The sequence below is a fragment of the Penicillium lagena genome, assembly GCF_028827675.1.
Source record: "Penicillium lagena strain IBT 129212 chromosome Unknown utg000001l_segment0_segment0, whole genome shotgun sequence".
Taxonomy (NCBI): domain Eukaryota; kingdom Fungi; phylum Ascomycota; class Eurotiomycetes; order Eurotiales; family Aspergillaceae; genus Penicillium; species Penicillium lagena.
Genome location: NW_026623222.1, coordinates 1,743,473 through 1,760,136, shown reverse-complemented (window position 1 = coordinate 1,760,136; position 16,664 = coordinate 1,743,473). Strand labels below are relative to the sequence as shown.

At 50.5% G+C, this 16,664-nt stretch overlaps 6 protein-coding genes across 6 annotated transcripts; 5 read left to right on the top strand and 1 right to left on the bottom strand.

The window, feature by feature from the left end:
* Positions 1-152: 152 nt before the first annotated feature.
* On the top strand, positions 153-1,554 carry gel1 (1,3-beta-glucanosyltransferase gel1; the record flags this gene model as incomplete). The annotated part of the gene is made up of 2 exons (XM_056972707.1): positions 153-734; positions 784-1,554. 2 exons carry the CDS (start codon positions 153-155, stop codon positions 1,552-1,554), a joined length of 1,353 nt encoding a protein of 450 aa, XP_056837824.1.
* Positions 1,555-4,319: 2,765 nt separating this feature from the next.
* Positions 4,320-6,108, top strand: N7510_000777 (uncharacterized protein; the record flags this gene model as incomplete). Its single annotated transcript, XM_056972706.1, has 4 exons — positions 4,320-4,541; positions 4,591-5,069; positions 5,125-5,462; positions 5,513-6,108. The coding sequence occupies 4 exons, from the start codon at positions 4,320-4,322 to the stop codon at positions 6,106-6,108; spliced, it is 1,635 nt and encodes a 544-aa protein (XP_056837823.1).
* Positions 6,109-6,966: 858 nt separating this feature from the next.
* N7510_000776 (maltose permease) lies at positions 6,967-8,812 on the top strand (the record flags this gene model as incomplete). Its single annotated transcript, XM_056972705.1, has 5 exons — positions 6,967-7,149; positions 7,285-7,491; positions 7,552-7,800; positions 7,975-8,164; positions 8,232-8,812. The coding sequence occupies 5 exons, from the start codon at positions 6,967-6,969 to the stop codon at positions 8,810-8,812; spliced, it is 1,410 nt and encodes a 469-aa protein (XP_056837822.1).
* Positions 8,813-9,330: 518 nt separating this feature from the next.
* N7510_000775 (uncharacterized protein) lies at positions 9,331-10,271 on the bottom strand (the record flags this gene model as incomplete). Its single annotated transcript, XM_056972704.1, has 3 exons — positions 9,331-9,366; positions 9,393-9,901; positions 9,959-10,271. The coding sequence occupies 3 exons, from the start codon at positions 10,269-10,271 to the stop codon at positions 9,331-9,333; spliced, it is 858 nt and encodes a 285-aa protein (XP_056837821.1).
* Positions 10,272-11,450: 1,179 nt separating this feature from the next.
* On the top strand, positions 11,451-12,329 carry N7510_000774 (uncharacterized protein; the record flags this gene model as incomplete). Its single annotated transcript, XM_056972703.1, has 1 exon — positions 11,451-12,329. The coding sequence occupies one exon, from the start codon at positions 11,451-11,453 to the stop codon at positions 12,327-12,329; it is 879 nt and encodes a 292-aa protein (XP_056837820.1).
* Positions 12,330-15,392: 3,063 nt separating this feature from the next.
* N7510_000773 (uncharacterized protein) lies at positions 15,393-16,506 on the top strand (the record flags this gene model as incomplete). Its single annotated transcript, XM_056972702.1, has 3 exons — positions 15,393-15,468; positions 15,522-15,699; positions 15,795-16,506. The coding sequence occupies 3 exons, from the start codon at positions 15,393-15,395 to the stop codon at positions 16,504-16,506; spliced, it is 966 nt and encodes a 321-aa protein (XP_056837819.1).
* Positions 16,507-16,664: the final 158 nt, after the last annotated feature.

The window sequence follows — 16,664 nt, the reverse complement described above, 5'->3', positions numbered from 1 at the left end:
TTCGTTCTCCTTCCTTCCTCGTCCTACATTCTTCTTCTTCTGCCGTTCACTTCCCACTCATTCTCTCGCTTCTCCCATCACTTTCATTTTTGACAACCCCCGACTTGACGACCCGCCATTCTTTTCAATCACTTCACCACACTCACTCCGTCATGAAGACCACCGTCACATCCGTGGCCACAGCCATCCTTATGGGCACTTCTGCTGTCCTGGGAGGCTCAGTCACGCCCATCACCGTCAAAGGTAATGCCTTCTTCCAAGGCAACGACCGTTTCTACATCCGTGGTGTGGACTATCAGCCCGGCGGCTCCTCCAAGTTGGCCGATCCCATCGCCGACGCGGATGGCTGCAAGCGCGATATCCAGAAATTCAAGGACTTGGGCTTGAACACCATCCGTGTTTATTCGGTGGACAATTCCCAGGACCACGATGAGTGCATGAACGCGCTCGCGGAGGCGGGTATCTACCTCGTTCTCGATGTCAACACACCCAAGTACGCCATTAACCGTGCCGATCCCAAGACTTCGTACAATGATGTCTACCTGCAGTACGTCTTTGCCACGGTGGAGATGTTCGCCAAGTACGACAACACACTGGCCTTCTTTTCTGGCAATGAGGTCATCAACGATGGTCCTTCCTCCAAGTCAGCTCCTTACGTCAAGGCGGTAACTAGGGATATTCGTACCTACCTTCGTGCGCGGAAACTGCGCCATGTGCCTGTTGGATACTCTGCGGTTTGTCCTTTTTAACCTTGATGACCATTCAGTGCTAATCACCAGATAGGCTGATGTCGACACTAACCGCCTGGAGATGGCCGAGTACATGAACTGCGGCCCTGACGACGAGCGCAGCGACTTTTTCGCTTTCAACGACTACTCATGGTGCGATCCTTCCTCGTTCACCATTTCAGGCTGGGACCAGAAGGTCAAGAACTTCACTGGATATGGAATTCCACTCTTCCTCTCCGAGTATGGCTGCAACACCAACGAGCGTAAGTTCGAGGAAGTCAGCGCCCTGTACTCCACTGAGATGACCTCCGTCTACTCTGGCGGATTGGTCTATGAGTACTCCGAGGAATCGAGCAACTACGGTCTGGTCAAGATCAGCGGCAACGACGTCAAGGAGCTTCCGGACTACGACGCTCTCAAGATCGCCTTCTCCAAGACCTCCAACCCCAAGGGCAATGGTGGCTACAACTCAACCGGCGGTGCTAACCCCTGCCCAGCCAAGAACTCTCCCAACTGGGATGTCGATGGCGATTCGCTCCCTGCCATGCCCGCACCTGCCAAGAAGTACCTGACGCAGGGAGCTGGAAAAGGCAAGGGATTTAGCGGCGGCGGTAGCATGGAAGCAGGCACCCAGTCCACCGGCACTGCAGCTCCCGGCTCGGGCTCGGTGTCCGAAGATAGTTCCTCTAGCGGTTCTTCCGGCGGGGCTTCATCCAGTGCTGCCGCTGTGGCCGTCAAGCCCATTGGTCTGAGCACGGCTTCCATGGTTATGGGTTTGGTGACGGCTCTCTCGACGCTGTTCGGCGCCAGTCTGATTCTTCTGTAGCTTGTTCTTCGTGGTCGTTATGTCTTTTTTACCCTTTCATTCCATCATTTTCTACGGATGACCCTTTCTTTATTTGTATTCAGGTATTTTTTGTACTACGGACTGCTTTCATAGTTATGGCTTCGCAGTGTTGATGGATCGCGGGTGTTGGATGTGTACAGCAGGTCATAACGCCGCTCACTTTTGTGTTTTGTAGGATAACGTAGCAATATCAGTGTGCTTTTTTTTTACATCGCTTCTTTAATAGGGGTAGAACTTCCAACATCACTGTACCAGGAAAGAATATGCCATGAGTTAGACTTGCCTCATGGACACATGCAAAAAGGTCAGTCTTGATGGTCTTCATCTGATCTTTGAAGAAAATTACGGCAAAGCCGATCAATTGAACTTTGACGAGGGGGAGGAGATCCTTTTCGAAGCTGCTCCAGGTATAGCTCCACCTTGAGATGTCTCCATTTCCCACTCGGTTGATGAAAGCCAAGGTGATTTTATCGCTCTGCAGCTTAATATCATGTATATCATATAGGACCAAAGTACGATTGGCAAATATACGTAAAAGTGATTACTTTTCGCAAGAGTCGATTTCCCAGTAACCTTAACAATGTATTGTCTACGCCAACGACTAGTATGGTGATGTTTCAAAGGGTGCTATTGGCGATATATTTGAGGCGAAGGAGCGACGTCTTTGCGAATAGTGACCACGAACTCTAACGGGCCATCCTCGCGTTTATCGAAAATGGCCAGCTGAGCATGTGTTGCATCCGGCTCAGCGATCTAGTCTATAGGGGATTCGTCCGACTTCGGTGTTATATGCAGAATGTCCATACTTAGCATCACGAAAAATATCTCCATCATCGGGCCAGAGGTTAGCGGCACCTCCTCGCTTGACCAAAATGATGTATGTAGTTTGGAGATTCCTCCGTAGACACTCCGGTGTCCTCATTTATTGAACCCAGCCACCTAGCACTACCTGGGGGCCAGTGCAATACGAGTATTCAGTGAATATGGTTGGGGTTGGGAATTGGTATGCAAATATTTGTTTTTTTCCTTGGTGGCCCGATTCGCACTCTAGGTAAAAATTTTGATCCTTCGGGTCAAACTTAGCCCCTTCTCCAAAGCAGAACCAGTCCCATCAGCACTCAACAGTCCGAGCATGAAAGCAACCGAGAGCCGACGACCTATGGCAGTATTTTGTGGCCGAACCACGAATGTTTTAGCTATTAGCCGGTCCTAATTTGTTGTTTAATTAAGGATTTACTTCTTGATCACTCTGCTTTCGCCCGGTCTTCGTCGCGGTCCTCCCTCACCGGCGTAGCGACCACCGACACTCCGTCGGACTATCGACCCCAAACAGCCCTCAAACTCGGCTACGAGGACTCTAGCCGAGGGGCCATTGCGCTCCGAGACACGCAGGATAGCCAATGCCAACCGAGAGAGATCCGTGTCGTTTCACGCCGTGCCCTAGCCCCGGCTTCCAGGGATTGAGGCGTCGGCACTAGTCCACAAACGTGATGACCGGGCCTAGCCGAGACCGTGCGCATTTCCACCAACCACGGCGCGAGCACGAGAGATGGCCGGTTGCTTCCTTTTTTTGCTGGTCGGATCATATCTAACGATGTCGTCTCTAGATGCTAGATGATCTGTAGGTTTGGTGTATATACGTAGAAGCCGATTTGATTATTAGATACTCGCGATCCTTCCGTCGGATACTAAAACGGCTTCATGTTGCTGAACCAATCACCGAAGCCTTAGGTCTTAGTTACATGCTCGATTCCACCAACCATCACCTCGCAGCGCCGGTAACCATGGTTAGCGGCGAGACTCAGAACGCGAGGCACCGTAGCCAAATAAGCACTAACTAAACCAGTCCGGGGCCCCCGCAACCCCAGAAATGGCAGAACCCCACTGGAGGACCACCCGCACAGGCCATCCGAACCTCGTGGCCATCTAGCCCGAACACCACCACTCCTTTTCTGTGGTAGGCCGCCGGGTTGCCAACTCCTTCGTGCGCCGGGGGCTAGCCCTGTCTGGCCCAAGCCCTGTTCGCAGTCCAATGGGGTAATTTGTAAGAAAATCCCAGGTTCAACTAACCGTTGGCAAGGCCCTGGTTGGCCTCCTCGGTTAATAGAATGTCACATTCCTGAGATCGCAGGCTATGGCTCTGTTAAATGCGAATTGGATCGTTCCAATTAACCGCCATAATTCTCGTAAACCACTCAAGAGCTTAGATCTAGGGAGTCTTGGGATCGCTTCGTCGGTCGTGTATGCCATGCGTTAGGGAAGAGTACATCGCGACTTCAAGTACAAAGCTTCACTAATATGGATGAGCGATTATTGTGAATGACTCGGTATCATCTAATCCGTTGGGTGCGGCGGACTCTCACCTACGACCCAAAGCAGGGAATTCTCCGGCGAATGGAACGCCACATCTAGACCCACACCACCACCCCCTACCACTAAATTGCCAACATCAGCAGACCCCGCAAAGGAACCGGTACATTTCCTCCCGACTAGTACCTATCAGATTACTCCGCTTGACAAGAGCCCACCATAATCAAGCGACGCTGCTACCATAGTGCCCGGAAAAATGACCTTCATGAGTGGAGATGTGGGGTTGAGGAGGTCAAGGCCCGGAGCAAGCTTCGCTCAATCGAGCTAAGATCGGGATCACCATCACGAGCGTGTTGTCGCAGGTATAAAGATCTGAAACCCCCAGTCGCGCCTGCCTCTCTTTCATTCACCCGTTTCTCTCAGAAATCGTCAACATGAATAGCGACATCACAGAGAAGCAGACCCCAGCGTCGGAGGTCGAGGAGGCGCAGCCTGCCTCCACGCGCGGACCTGTTTACGATGCCGACGAGAAGGTCGACTACGACAGAACGGGCGCCATCGATGCCGAGGAGGTCGAACATAATATGACTGTGCTCCAGGCTGTCAAGGCCTATCCCGCTGCCAGCTGGTGGGCATTCGTGATGTCATGCACCATTGTAAGCTCTTGCCCATGATAGGCAGATCATTTCTCTAACGTTGCGATAGATCATGGAGTCGTACTGTGTTTTCTTAATGGGACAGTTCATCGCCACCGCACAATTCAAGAAGGATTTTGGTGTAAAGAGCCCAAAAACAGGGGAGTACCTTATCGTTGCTTCATGGCAGTCAGCATTCCAGTGCAGCGGGCCACTCGGTGCCCTCATCGGTGTATTCCTCGCAGGTCCTATTACCAGTGTGATCGGATATCGATGGGCAACCATTGGCGGTCTCATGTGCTTGAACCTCTTCATCCTCGTCTTCTATTACGGCAACAGCAACGGGATGTTTTTCGCGTCCCAGATCCTGGAAGGCATCCCGTGGGGCATCTTCATCGCCAATGCACCCGCCTACTGTGCCGAAATTGTGCCATTGAGATTGAGAGCTCCAGCGACGCAAATGTTGCAGATGTTCTGGGCGATTGGGTCGATCATTGTCGGCGGTATCACTTACCACTACCAATCCAAGCTTGACTCGTCAGCGTACAGGTTCGTCCGCTCCCATAGATGCCATCGAGGAGCACTGTACTAACAGTCATCCCAGAGTTCCCATTGCACTCCAGTGGATGTTTCCTACTCCCCTCGCTATCCTACTCTTCATTGCGCCTGAATCGCCCTGGTGGCTCGTACGAAAGGGCCGTCTGGCTGAGGCAGAGAAGGCTGTCAAACGCCTTGGACGCGCGAGTGCAACTGATAATCCCGCTGACGCAGTCGCAATGATGCGTCGCACGATCGAACTCGAGAAGTCTGAGAAGAAGCCCAGTCTCGTTGAACTGTGGAAGGGTACCGATCTCTACCGCACATTGATTGTGTGCGGTGTGTACGCATCTCAGAATCTGACGGGCAACCTGATTGCTAACCAAGCGGTTTTCTTTTTCCAACGTGAGTCCATCCATTTCCTGCAATCTCACAGCAGACTAACACCAGCTCAGAGGCCGGCATGGCAGACAACACCGCATTTGCACTTGGTCTCGTCACTTCTGCCCTCCAGTGGGTCATGGTCATGCTCTCTTGGATCCTCACCACATATCTCGGCCGACGCACCATCTATGTCTATGGTCAATTCATCAACTGTGGATTTTTAGTCCTGCTCGGGATTGCGGCTTCGATTCCCACGCATAGCCTGGCTAGCTTGAACGCGGCTAGCAATGCGCAAGCATCACTTGGCTTGATCGTCTCCGTCCTGTTCTGCTTGGGACCCGCCCCTGCCTCATGGGTCATCATCGGCGAGACATCTTCCGTTCGTCTCAGGCCACTGACAACCGGTGTTGGACGAGGTGCCTACTATTTGGTCAATATTCCTTGCATCTTCCTTTCCAGCTACATGCTCAACACTGATAAGTGGGACCTGGGCGGCAAGAGCGGCTACGTCTGGGCTGGTACTGCCTTTATCTGTACCGTCATGGCTTGGCAATGGATTCCAGAGATGAAGCACAGGTCCTTCCGTGAGATCGACATTCTGTTCCGGCGTGGTGTCCAGGCTCGCAAATGGAAGCAGACGGTCGTCGATATCCGCGATGATGAGTAGATGGAAATTGCTGTTTGGAGAAGCCTGAGTGGTACTGCTTAGTCCCACACCGAAATATTATATAATATTCTGCCTATCGAGATATCCGCCCACGAATAGCCAGGAAGCCATTATAACATACCTTTCTTGCCAAAACCTATGTTTCTGACTAATAAAATGCGCATCAAATTCTATAACTAACGAATTGATTTTCTTAACCCTTACTTCAGCTACTTTGGCCGCCTTATACCATGACTTGGTGAGTGGTTTTTAGGCGGTAGAGCCCCGGTCCGGGCGGTGTGACGAGTGGGTTCCGAGGGGACATACTCAGTCGCAACACCCGGGATGAGCCAGAAAGGATCACTTGGTTTACGCACCAGAGTTGGTACGCACATTTTTTGTCCCAAAGGCCCCCATAACGTAACCGAAGAAATGGGTTGGAAAACGAAATGATCCTGCTCGAGCCAGCCCAGCTTCCCGTGGTCGGGACAATCGGTCGACGCTTTTCATGTCCAGATAGGTTTCCAGGTACAGTTGAGACTGAGATATTGATAGTACACGAACTTGGGCAAGAAGCTCTCCTCGGCAGCAGAAGAAAGAGTATACTCATCGAAAATCGGGCTGCGGTCGAGGGTCGGTCTAGACCCTATCTCTCATTCCGATAGAAAGAATGTACAGTTAGCTGGCTGAACACGTCAAGCAATTGTGTTCACACGAATGCGAGATAGCGATGTTATAAGGCCTCGACTCGCCATTCCCTTTTCTCTTCTTTCGTCTTTCCTTTCTTTCTTTCTTTCTGTCTTCTTTCTTTTTTCTTTGCGGATTTGTGATCTATTCTCACCGCGGTGTTATGTGTTACGGTGACAGAGCAATTCAACCATGGTGCCCTTCAAGGAAACATATGAGAAGGTCGAGGCTTATCAGGACGAGGTCTTGGCCAACCCGGAGCTCATGAACGATGCCTTCGATGGCGAGAACCGCGAGCATGAGATGACCCTGTGGCAGGCTGTCAAGGCCCACCCTTGGGCTTGCTTCTGGGCATTCACCATGTGTTTCACCATTGTGAGTAGTAGTTAGAATCCTTTCCTGCTCCACTGTGGAAAATGTCCTCTTTCGCGCAGAAGCATCGCTAACAACACCTGCTAGGTCATGGAATCGTTCGACATGTTTCTGAACACTAACTTCGTCGCGCTTCAGGCTTTTCAAAAGCATTTCGGTGTCCACGTGAAGGGATCCGGGTGGACTATCCCAACCCAATGGCAGAGCGCTCTTTTCCAATCTGGTCAATGCGGTGCTTTTGTCGGTGTCTTCTTGGCCGGACCCGTCACCAACCGTCTTGGATACCGCTGGACGACCATTTTGGCCCTCATTCTTATGAACGCCACCATTTTCATTTCATTCTTTGTGAGTACCGAGCCGGGCCTCCACTTTTTTAAAGCCTATCGCCTAACAATGCCCGCCTAGGCCGACTCACTCACAGTCCTGGTGGTCGGACAAGCGTTGGAGGGTGTCCCCTGGGGATTCTTCATTGCCAACTCCCCCGCCTATGCCAGTGAGATTGTTCCCATCGCCCTCCGAGGTGCCTGCACGGCTACCCTGCAAATGAGTTGGTCTATCGGCTCAATAATTGTCGCCGCCGCCACTTTTCACTACCAAAAACGAAAGGATGAATGGGCTTGGAAAGCGCCTCTTGCCCTACAATGGATCTTCCCGGTGAGTGGTTCTCCGGTTCAGATCTTATAGCTACAGGAAGCTCACTTATCTCTGCAGACCCCCCTCTTGATCCTCGTCTTTCTCGCTCCCGAATCTCCCTGGTGGCTCATCCGTCGCGGACGCAAAAAGGAGGCCCTTCGCTCTATTGAGCGCCTCGGTAACAAGTCCCCAGAGCATGCTCAGCAGTCACTGGCCATGATGGAACGAACCGTCGAGATCGAACGCCAGATGGGAGGTACCCCGACCCTCCTCGACCTGCTCAAGGGTACCGACTTGCGGCGCACAATCATCACCTGCTTGATGTACGCGTCCCAGAATTTCGCCGGTAACCTGATTAGCAACCAGGCGACTTTCTTCTTTGAGCGTGAGTAGTTCCCATCTCCCTCTGATTTCTTTCACCAAGTATAGATGATGACTGACTTCGCTTTCAGAGGCTGGAATCTCGACCAACCGTTCTTTCCAGCTCAACCTGATCAACTCGTGTCTTCAATTTATTGCCAACGGGTTGTCTTTGTTTCTTACAGGCTGGTTCGGCCGCCGAACCATCTACCTCTATGGCACAGCGACCAACGTCGCTCTGCTCTTTATTCTTGGCATCGTCTCCTCTATCCCCAGGACCCAAGAGACAAGCTACGCCCAGGCTTGTCTGGGTGTCACAATCTCGTTTGTGTTCGCCGGTACCCTCGGACCAGTCTCGTACACCATCATTTCCGAGACGTCCTCCGTCCGCCTTCGCGCTCTCAGCACCGGTGTCGGTCGTGCCAGCTACTACGTCGCGGAGATTCCCATGATCTACCTCGCCTCACAGATGCTCAACACCACTGGGTGGGACCTTGCTGGCAAATGCGGTTACGTTTGGGGTGGTACCGCTTGCGTCTGCTGGATCATGGCCTACTTCTTCCTTCCGGAGCTTAAGCACCGCTCCTACAGGGAGACCGATATCTTGTTCAACCGCAGAATTCCAGCTAGGAAGTTCAAGAGAACGGTTATCGATGTGAGGGATAATGAGTAAGGGTATGGTGATCGAACAGAAATAACGACATCCTTGGTGAGCTTTCTGTAGTGTGACAAATGAGAGGAGATCTTTTCGAAAACAATTCAATTTATTAAACAGACATCTTATAAGCCACTCACCAAATGTGCAACAAGTACCTTCGCTTCTCCTATCTCTATATACTCCATTATCGCAAAGGATACCTAGAGAGAATCCAAGACATGGCATAGATTATCTAGTGCGTAGTGCTCTGGATATTACTCCATCTGTGACCGAATTCGATCTGTTTAGTACAGACAGCAATGATTGTGGCTGTTGTGCTCGGCTAGCACTTTTCTCATAATCAACAAGAAGCAAGTTCGGGAAATACTGAACTAAGGTGTTATGTGCAATTCATTATCGTACAATATGTGTAATCCGCGTTAATTTAGAAAACGCATCCATCATGCTCGTCTCTCTCTCTGTCCCCAATAGTTTACATCTAAATTAATAGAATATACACACCTAGAGCAGCAAAAACTCCCAACCCAAAAGGTTTAACCCGCACCACCCCAGCTCCATTTCCATTGGAGCTAGAATGACTACTCGAAGAACTCACGCTCGAGCTAGCAGATGCAGTAGGTGTTACCGCACCAAACTGCGCTGAGGCATAGTGCCGCACATTGTCCATCGACTGACAGAACCCTTCCATTCTCGAAGCAGTCGTCGCAGCCGCAGCTAGACCTCCCACAGGGTTATCCGAAACGGTTGCAGTGGTATAGCCGGCGCAAGCGCGCGCGGCGCTGTCGAGAGCGTCGGGGACCCAGTATGTGGATGAGTAGCAGGCGCAGGAGGCGAAGGCGCGGTCTGTTGCTTGGACGCCTAAGACGGAGCTGCTGCCCATTGCCGAGGTGGTTGGTGCGCAGAGGGACATGTAGCTTGTGAAGATGCTGCAGCCCAGAGTTGGGTCTGCGGCTGTGGGTTCTGGCGTTATCACTGCGTTGACGGGCACTGTGGGTATGCCAGCTGGACGGGTGAATGTCGCGGCGGTAGTGGAGGTTGCAGATTCAATGATGTTTAAAAGGTCGGTGACACCGTCGAAGAGTTTAAAGTATTTCTCTAGAGCCTCTGCTCAAGGGTTTAGAAAAGCCAATAGGTGGAAGTAAAATAGCTGTTGTAACTAACCCTTATCCGCGAATAACGGAGTGTGATCAGTTCCACCTGGTGCGCCCGAAGACCCCGTGTTGGGTATGGATGATGGATCGTCTACATCAACTGGCGGACTGTCAGAGCCACCATGTGTTATTGGCTCTTCCGGCTCTGGCCTGATATCTGGGATTGTCGGAGGGATGCTCTCTGGAATTGTCGGGGGGATGTCTGGAACTGTCGGGATATCTGGGACTTTGGGCAAAATGAATGCGGCGCACGAACTTGTGATTAGATAGAGAGCAAGGACCAGGAAACCCTGTCGATTGGAGAATTGTTGTGTTAATGCCATGTTGTAGGGGTGCAGTGCAGTGCAGTGCAATGAGAAACAGAACGCTAAATCAATGCGAAAAATAAATGTAGAAGCTCAGCGTGCAGGTTTAGGGCAATAATAATCTGCAAGGTGGATTTTAAGGGTCTATTTAACTCGTTTATTGCAAGGGTCAAAGCCTCTCATTAAGACCCTGAATTAGCTAATAATAGGCTGTGTACTCGCGAGGTTGGGGCTAGTTTTGCTTGGCACGATAGTGGGCTTGATTTAAAGACCCAACTGGACTTTTCCATCATTATACGGGGCATAACAGACTGATTGATACCACTAGAAAGCCCAATCAGAGTCTGCCACCAACATTATGAACCTGGTTGTGTTGCTGCTGTCGGCCCATTCAAGGCCGGTTAGGGCTGAAGTAGCCGACGGTTGCTTATTGACGGATAGTGGGGCTAATCCAGTTGAATCTGGATAAAGGGGCTAAATTTATTGTCGGAGCCGGTCTGGGGAATGCTGACAAGCTGAAAGCTTCTCGAAGCCGATGGCTACATCATTCAAGGATGAAGATGGAGATGAAGGCGAAGGCGAAGTCGTCTTCGAGGGCTTCCGATGTGGTGCTTGTATCACTAGGCCAGGACGAAGAGCTTGCTTCGCCGTTATTTTCCAGAAATGCAGCATCGAGAATCACAAATACATTGGCGACAGGAAAGGGTCACCATTGTTGTAGACCATCCCATTTTTTCCGCTCTCACGGCAAGAGGAAAACTAGGGGATGCACCCCTATTAATCAATGTCAGATTATTAATGACGGCCGTAGTGCTCGATGTAACGTTATCGAGTAGACGAATCAGATTATTAGAAACAGATCGCACGTATAGAGGCTAGTCTCCATAAGCTGCTTTGAGGCACTACCCTCGTGCCTCGCCAAACCCGCAAGGTATTAGCTCAGTGAGGGCGCTGCGTCCGTATAGTGCATTTCACCATTGGCGCGATTTATTATGCTCGGCTAATTTCCCTAGGAGCTTGAACCTCAACCACGCCAACGTAGTACTAGAGTAGGGAGCCTCATGCTGGACTTAGCTGCTGCGCCTCAGTTCCCCCACTTATCTATGGTTTGGATACCCCAGACTTGGGCCCTGTCAGTCTTTATGCTTGAGATTGCTATATTTCTCTGGACTCAACACATCTAGTCAACCCGCAACCATGCCGTCTGTTTCAGCCCTGTCGGCCTATACGTTTACAAACTTAGGACCACTCACCACTACTTTCACGCCACCTGCCTCTTGCCAAAGTGTTGACCCCTTGAATGTCTTTATTGCCCAGTCCAGCCTTCCAAATGTCTGGTTATATGAAGGCAGCTGTGGCATCAACTCCGATTATTGGAGTTGCAACCCCACCGGCACGATCACCGATTTACCGTCCGTCACTTCGTATGATAATCACCCGAGCAATGTATATCAGCGGTATTACTACTCTCCGGGTCTATACTGCCCGTCGGGATGGCACGAAGTCGGGGTTGCTTCGCGCGACGGAACCAAGCCGGTTAACTGGACGGGGATCTTTGGTCCCGCCACACCCCTTCCGACAACCGACGCCTTTTTCGGGTTTAACTCGCCCGCAAATGTGCTGATGCAGTTACTAGACCCAAGCGAAACAGCGGTCATGTGCTGTCCTAGCTCTATGACTGCACAAGAGCCAATGGGCTGTTATTCTACACTCAGTGACTATAAGTTTTCGACAGGCTGTAACCGCGGCTTGCCGATCGCGGATGTCTCGGCAGACATGAGTACTGAGATCTGGTTCTACGGTATCACGGTCGAAGGAGAGCTACAAACCTTCGTGTCAGACCTTCCCATTACGCAAACTTCACATTACAGTATCGCACCAAGCGAAACATCTGCCCTTATTGCCGTGACATCAGGCTATCCCATTACGCTCGTGCATCAACCCACGGATCTAGGCACGACTAATGCGGCAGCAAGACTCAATTCACGATCATCAACGTGGGACGGACTTGTTGGCGTTCTTGGGGTGACTATATCAGCAATGGTCTTGGGAGCAGCGATTATTTTGCCGTGGTAGATAAATTTCTCTTTTTTTGTTTGCTGTGTTGGCGCTTTTATGGCCTAGCGATTCGCTATCGAATTTCAATGTTTATGTACTCCATCATATCTTTATCTTCTGGAGATTAGGACTTGAAGTAAACATAGCGTCAGTAACGTAATTCCCGGGTGAGTGGGCCAGCCCAAAACACCATAGTAAATAGGATATTTTACCACTCAATATTCCAACAATCATAGCTTAATATGAGGTTTTATACTACGATGGTACTTTTTGGATCATAGGTAGCCTATTCATTAGGTTTAAAAGGTCCATAGTACTTGTGGTTTCAGATATATATATTTGTCGTCTCTGGAACTATATTTTTGGTAATAAGGTAACATTTTTTAATTCAGAATTGGGATTGTTCATACTATTTATCATGCCTCTTAATATTACCTAACCGAACATCCAAAAATAATCAACTTGTGGTTCTTGAGATATCTAGTTGTATGATATCCCATTTACTATGGTGTTTTGGGCTGGCCCACTCGCTTGGGTGGCCCCTTCACCCGGGAATTACGTTATCCTTATGTTGGATTAGCTGAATCAGACGTAGCTGAGGACGTCTATGTAGATAGCCGGTTCCTGGGCTGCCCTATGATGGAGATTTCTTCTCTTATTCAGGAACGAGTTCGTGGAGAAAGGCACGGCAAGTCAAGTGAGGTGTTCGGCAATGGACGTAAAAGAGGAAGCTATAGATAGCCATTTTATACGGCTGGCTTCCATCTCCCTAAAAGTAATGTCGTGATCAAGTTATACTAGATCGGAATACTAGGGGAGCTACGAATCGTAGCTCAGTCTAGTGCGCATCGTAGGTATATAGCCTAGCCTTAATCGAAGGATCAAAAGCACAATCCGCCGCATTGATAGTGCATAGGGGCCGCCGCTCTCTTTTCACGGGAGATTCGGGATTTGTCGTATAGATACCGATGGGGTTTATAAGCATGCTCCCTCCCGTTCGGGCCGAAGACAAGCATAGCATCCATGCGACTAGCTGAGTAACATGATTGCCTCTGATCCGAGTCCAAGAAAAACGTGCAACGGTTTTCGGACTAGCGTGTTGGCCTGTGCCATCTCAGGGCCCTCCTCACGCCCTCCGGCGAATTGAGAGAACAGTAAGTCGAGGGTGTTTTTCAATAGTGTCGAGTGCTATGGCCTGCCCTTGTGAGGGAATTACCTCTGCCATAGCCAGAGGGACACAGAGTTATTGATGCCCTGTCGGGCGGGATGAGCAATATATCTGCACGAACGGCACAGCCCTTCCGAGTTGCATGTACCCATCTGAGTTTTCTTCCGCTGCATCCGAGCAGGCTGGGCGTAGGAAAGGGACGAGCTTGTGTATAAATATCTGTGTCTCTCCCCCGTCAGCCAGATTCTTGCGACCGAAGCAACAGCCAAAAAAAAAAAACAGGAAGTAGGGATTGCCTAGGTATAGCCCAGCACAAAGGTCTACACCACACACAACTGTGCAATGGGAAACTCAGATGTACCCGACCATACAAGGAAGCCAGAAAATCGAAGGCCAGATCTAGGATTTGGTTCAAAAATTTGACGATTTCAACGACTTGATGCTGATTGCGGCACAGACAGATTACCAGGTTGCAAAGAACGTCCATGACGCCACGGCGTCTCACACAATTTGATTGCTGCCTATGAGCAGGTGGCAACAATAACACCACAAAATAACTGATGCAAAGACCAAAAAGAATAACAGAAAATATCGGTGTTGAGTTATTCAAAAGAAAAAAAGGTGAAGAGAGGATTGATTGCAACTCCCCCAAATTTTTCCCACACCACACACCCTCTTTCGGCACTTCCGAATCCCCTCCAGCGGCAGGACAAATGATCCAGTGACAAATGGATTTTCCAATTTTCTGCTAGCCGAGTTGCACCCGTGTCCCTGGGGCCATAATTTTTTTTGCCAGGTGGAAACAAGGAGGGGATGAAGGCGAGGTTTTCAATTGGAAAAGAAAAATGCCTCAGGTATACAAAATGGCGCATAGTTAACAACTGCCAAGATGATGCCATTAGACGCGTTGTGATTGGAGTGCGCTGAAGCTTAATTATCCTTAATCTGGCCGTACTCGTCCATATTAGGTTCCTGGTAAGAATGAAGACAGGCACGGACACAGGAACAGTGGTAAGTGCTTTCCTCGGTTCTCGGGCATATTTAGGGTAGGTAGGTAGGGTTGCTGGTCGCAGGCTATGGCGCCTATCCAGAAAATTAATGCGCCACTTAGGCGAGCTACCGTCGTGCACAGCCACCTCCAGATGCAAGATGAAGCAAAGGATTATGTGAAGTATTGGCTAGCTCGTCCCGGGTGATATCAGCAGGCGTCATGGCCCCTACTGCCGAACCGAGAACCATGAATCGACGATCTGAAGGGACGGTTGTTCACCCCTCTCCCATAAATATGAGGCATTTGTCGACAGCTCTACTAACACCAATCTGGCAGCCCGGGAGCAAAGAAGTCTGGGAAATTGTCCTTGGGATTTTCCCGGTCGTTTCAATTTCCACTTGAAGGAAAAGAAAGAATGGACAAGCCGAGAAAAAAAAGCCAGCTAGGCTGCCGAGGTGTCCAAAAATCCCGCAGCCTTTCTGAAAATTCTCTTGTCCCGCCCAACTATTAACGATAAAAGTAATTTTTCACACACCGGATGAGTATTCAGCAACTAGTTACTCCATCACGCCCATCCCAATCCAGGAAGGTCGTAGCCAGCACCTCTTCCTGGCCCAAGCTCCCATGAAACAGCTGCTAAACACGCACGGAACCCGCCGAGGGCACGAGCCAATCCCATGCAGGCGATCCTGTGGCTGTACAATAGCTAGCCCTAACTATTCCCCGGGGGAGGTAACAACTACTAAATAATCCCTCATCACAGAGAGAAAAAAAATAATAATTTGTGTCATCTCATGTCATGGGCTGCCCCTCAGTCCTACCTAGCTGGACGATCAATATGGAAAGGACCCCGACGAAATAATAATATAAAAGGCACGGCGTCCCAGAAGAAGTCGCACTTTTCCTATATCTTAATCGAGGGATGCTCATCGACGGTCAAAAGTGGGCTTGCGAAGCTTGCATACGGGGACACCGTGTGACCAGCTGCAAACATCATGGTAATAATGCCTCACATTTCTCACTGATGACTTCCTACTAACGGCGTAGGTAGATCGGCCGTTGATTCGCATCAAGCGCAAGGGCCGGCCGTTCGCCACCTGCTCTATCTGTCATGCCACGCCTTGTTCGTCACCGAGCGAACACGCCCGCGCGCGGCGCGAGGCAGAGCTAAAATCTCCATCAAAAGTAACGCAAACTATACAAATACCACCGGAATGGGCAATTCTTCGGTTTCAGATATGAACAGAAGAGAAATATACACAGCGGCATGGTTTAGCTGATCCGTGTTTTTTCTTGGACATATCTAGAAACCGCCGCACGCCAGACTCTACCCTCGCCACCCCAACCCGGCTGGCTTCCTCCCGATTGCGCCGCGGCCGGACTCGACCAACGGCAAGGACACGAATAACAAAAAGAAGCCTTCCATCACCCGTTCCGCCTCCACGTCCGCGTCCGCGTCCGCTTCGTCGTCGGCTCAGCTTACCCCGCTTGTGTCGTCGGAGCGCGCTGCGTCTATCAGCCACGCTGCTATCGGGCCGGGAGACTGGTCGGGTTCTGAGGCTTCTGGTCCAGAGTCTCATACGCCGCTCCATCGGCTGTCGATTACGTCGGAATCCTCGGGGGCAGGAGCCCAGACTAGCATGGTCCAGCCGAATATGTCGTTTGCGCAGTCGGCCCCGGGGATATTGGCGCACCAGGACCATGCCTCTTCTTTACTGCCTCAGGCGATTATGTTTGACCCTGCCTACTCCATCCTCCCTACTACCTCCACTGCCTCGTCTGTCTCCGATGCTCAATTAGCACAAACACTGGTTAGTCCCTCGGAGGGCGAGAATCCCTTCGAATTCCCGTTAGACCCGGCGCTGGCTCTGGGGGATGGGTCGCTTGGTTGTTTGGACGATTTGGACGTTGATATGACGGAAGGTTTGTGTGATGATACATTTCATGTTGAGGATTGGTCAAGGTATATGTGGTCGCCGGAGACCGGCTTCGAGCACTTGGATACTGGGTTTCCTCCTCCACCGAGGTCGGAGTGAGTGTGGGAAGCAATCTTGCACATATAGGGATGAAGAGATGATGCAAATATATATACGACCGTGATGACTGCAATGTTGATACTCAATAAAAAGAAAAAATTCAATGATCCCTCCCCGTGCTAGAAAGAAAAAAAAATCAAAATATAAACTTCGCAAAT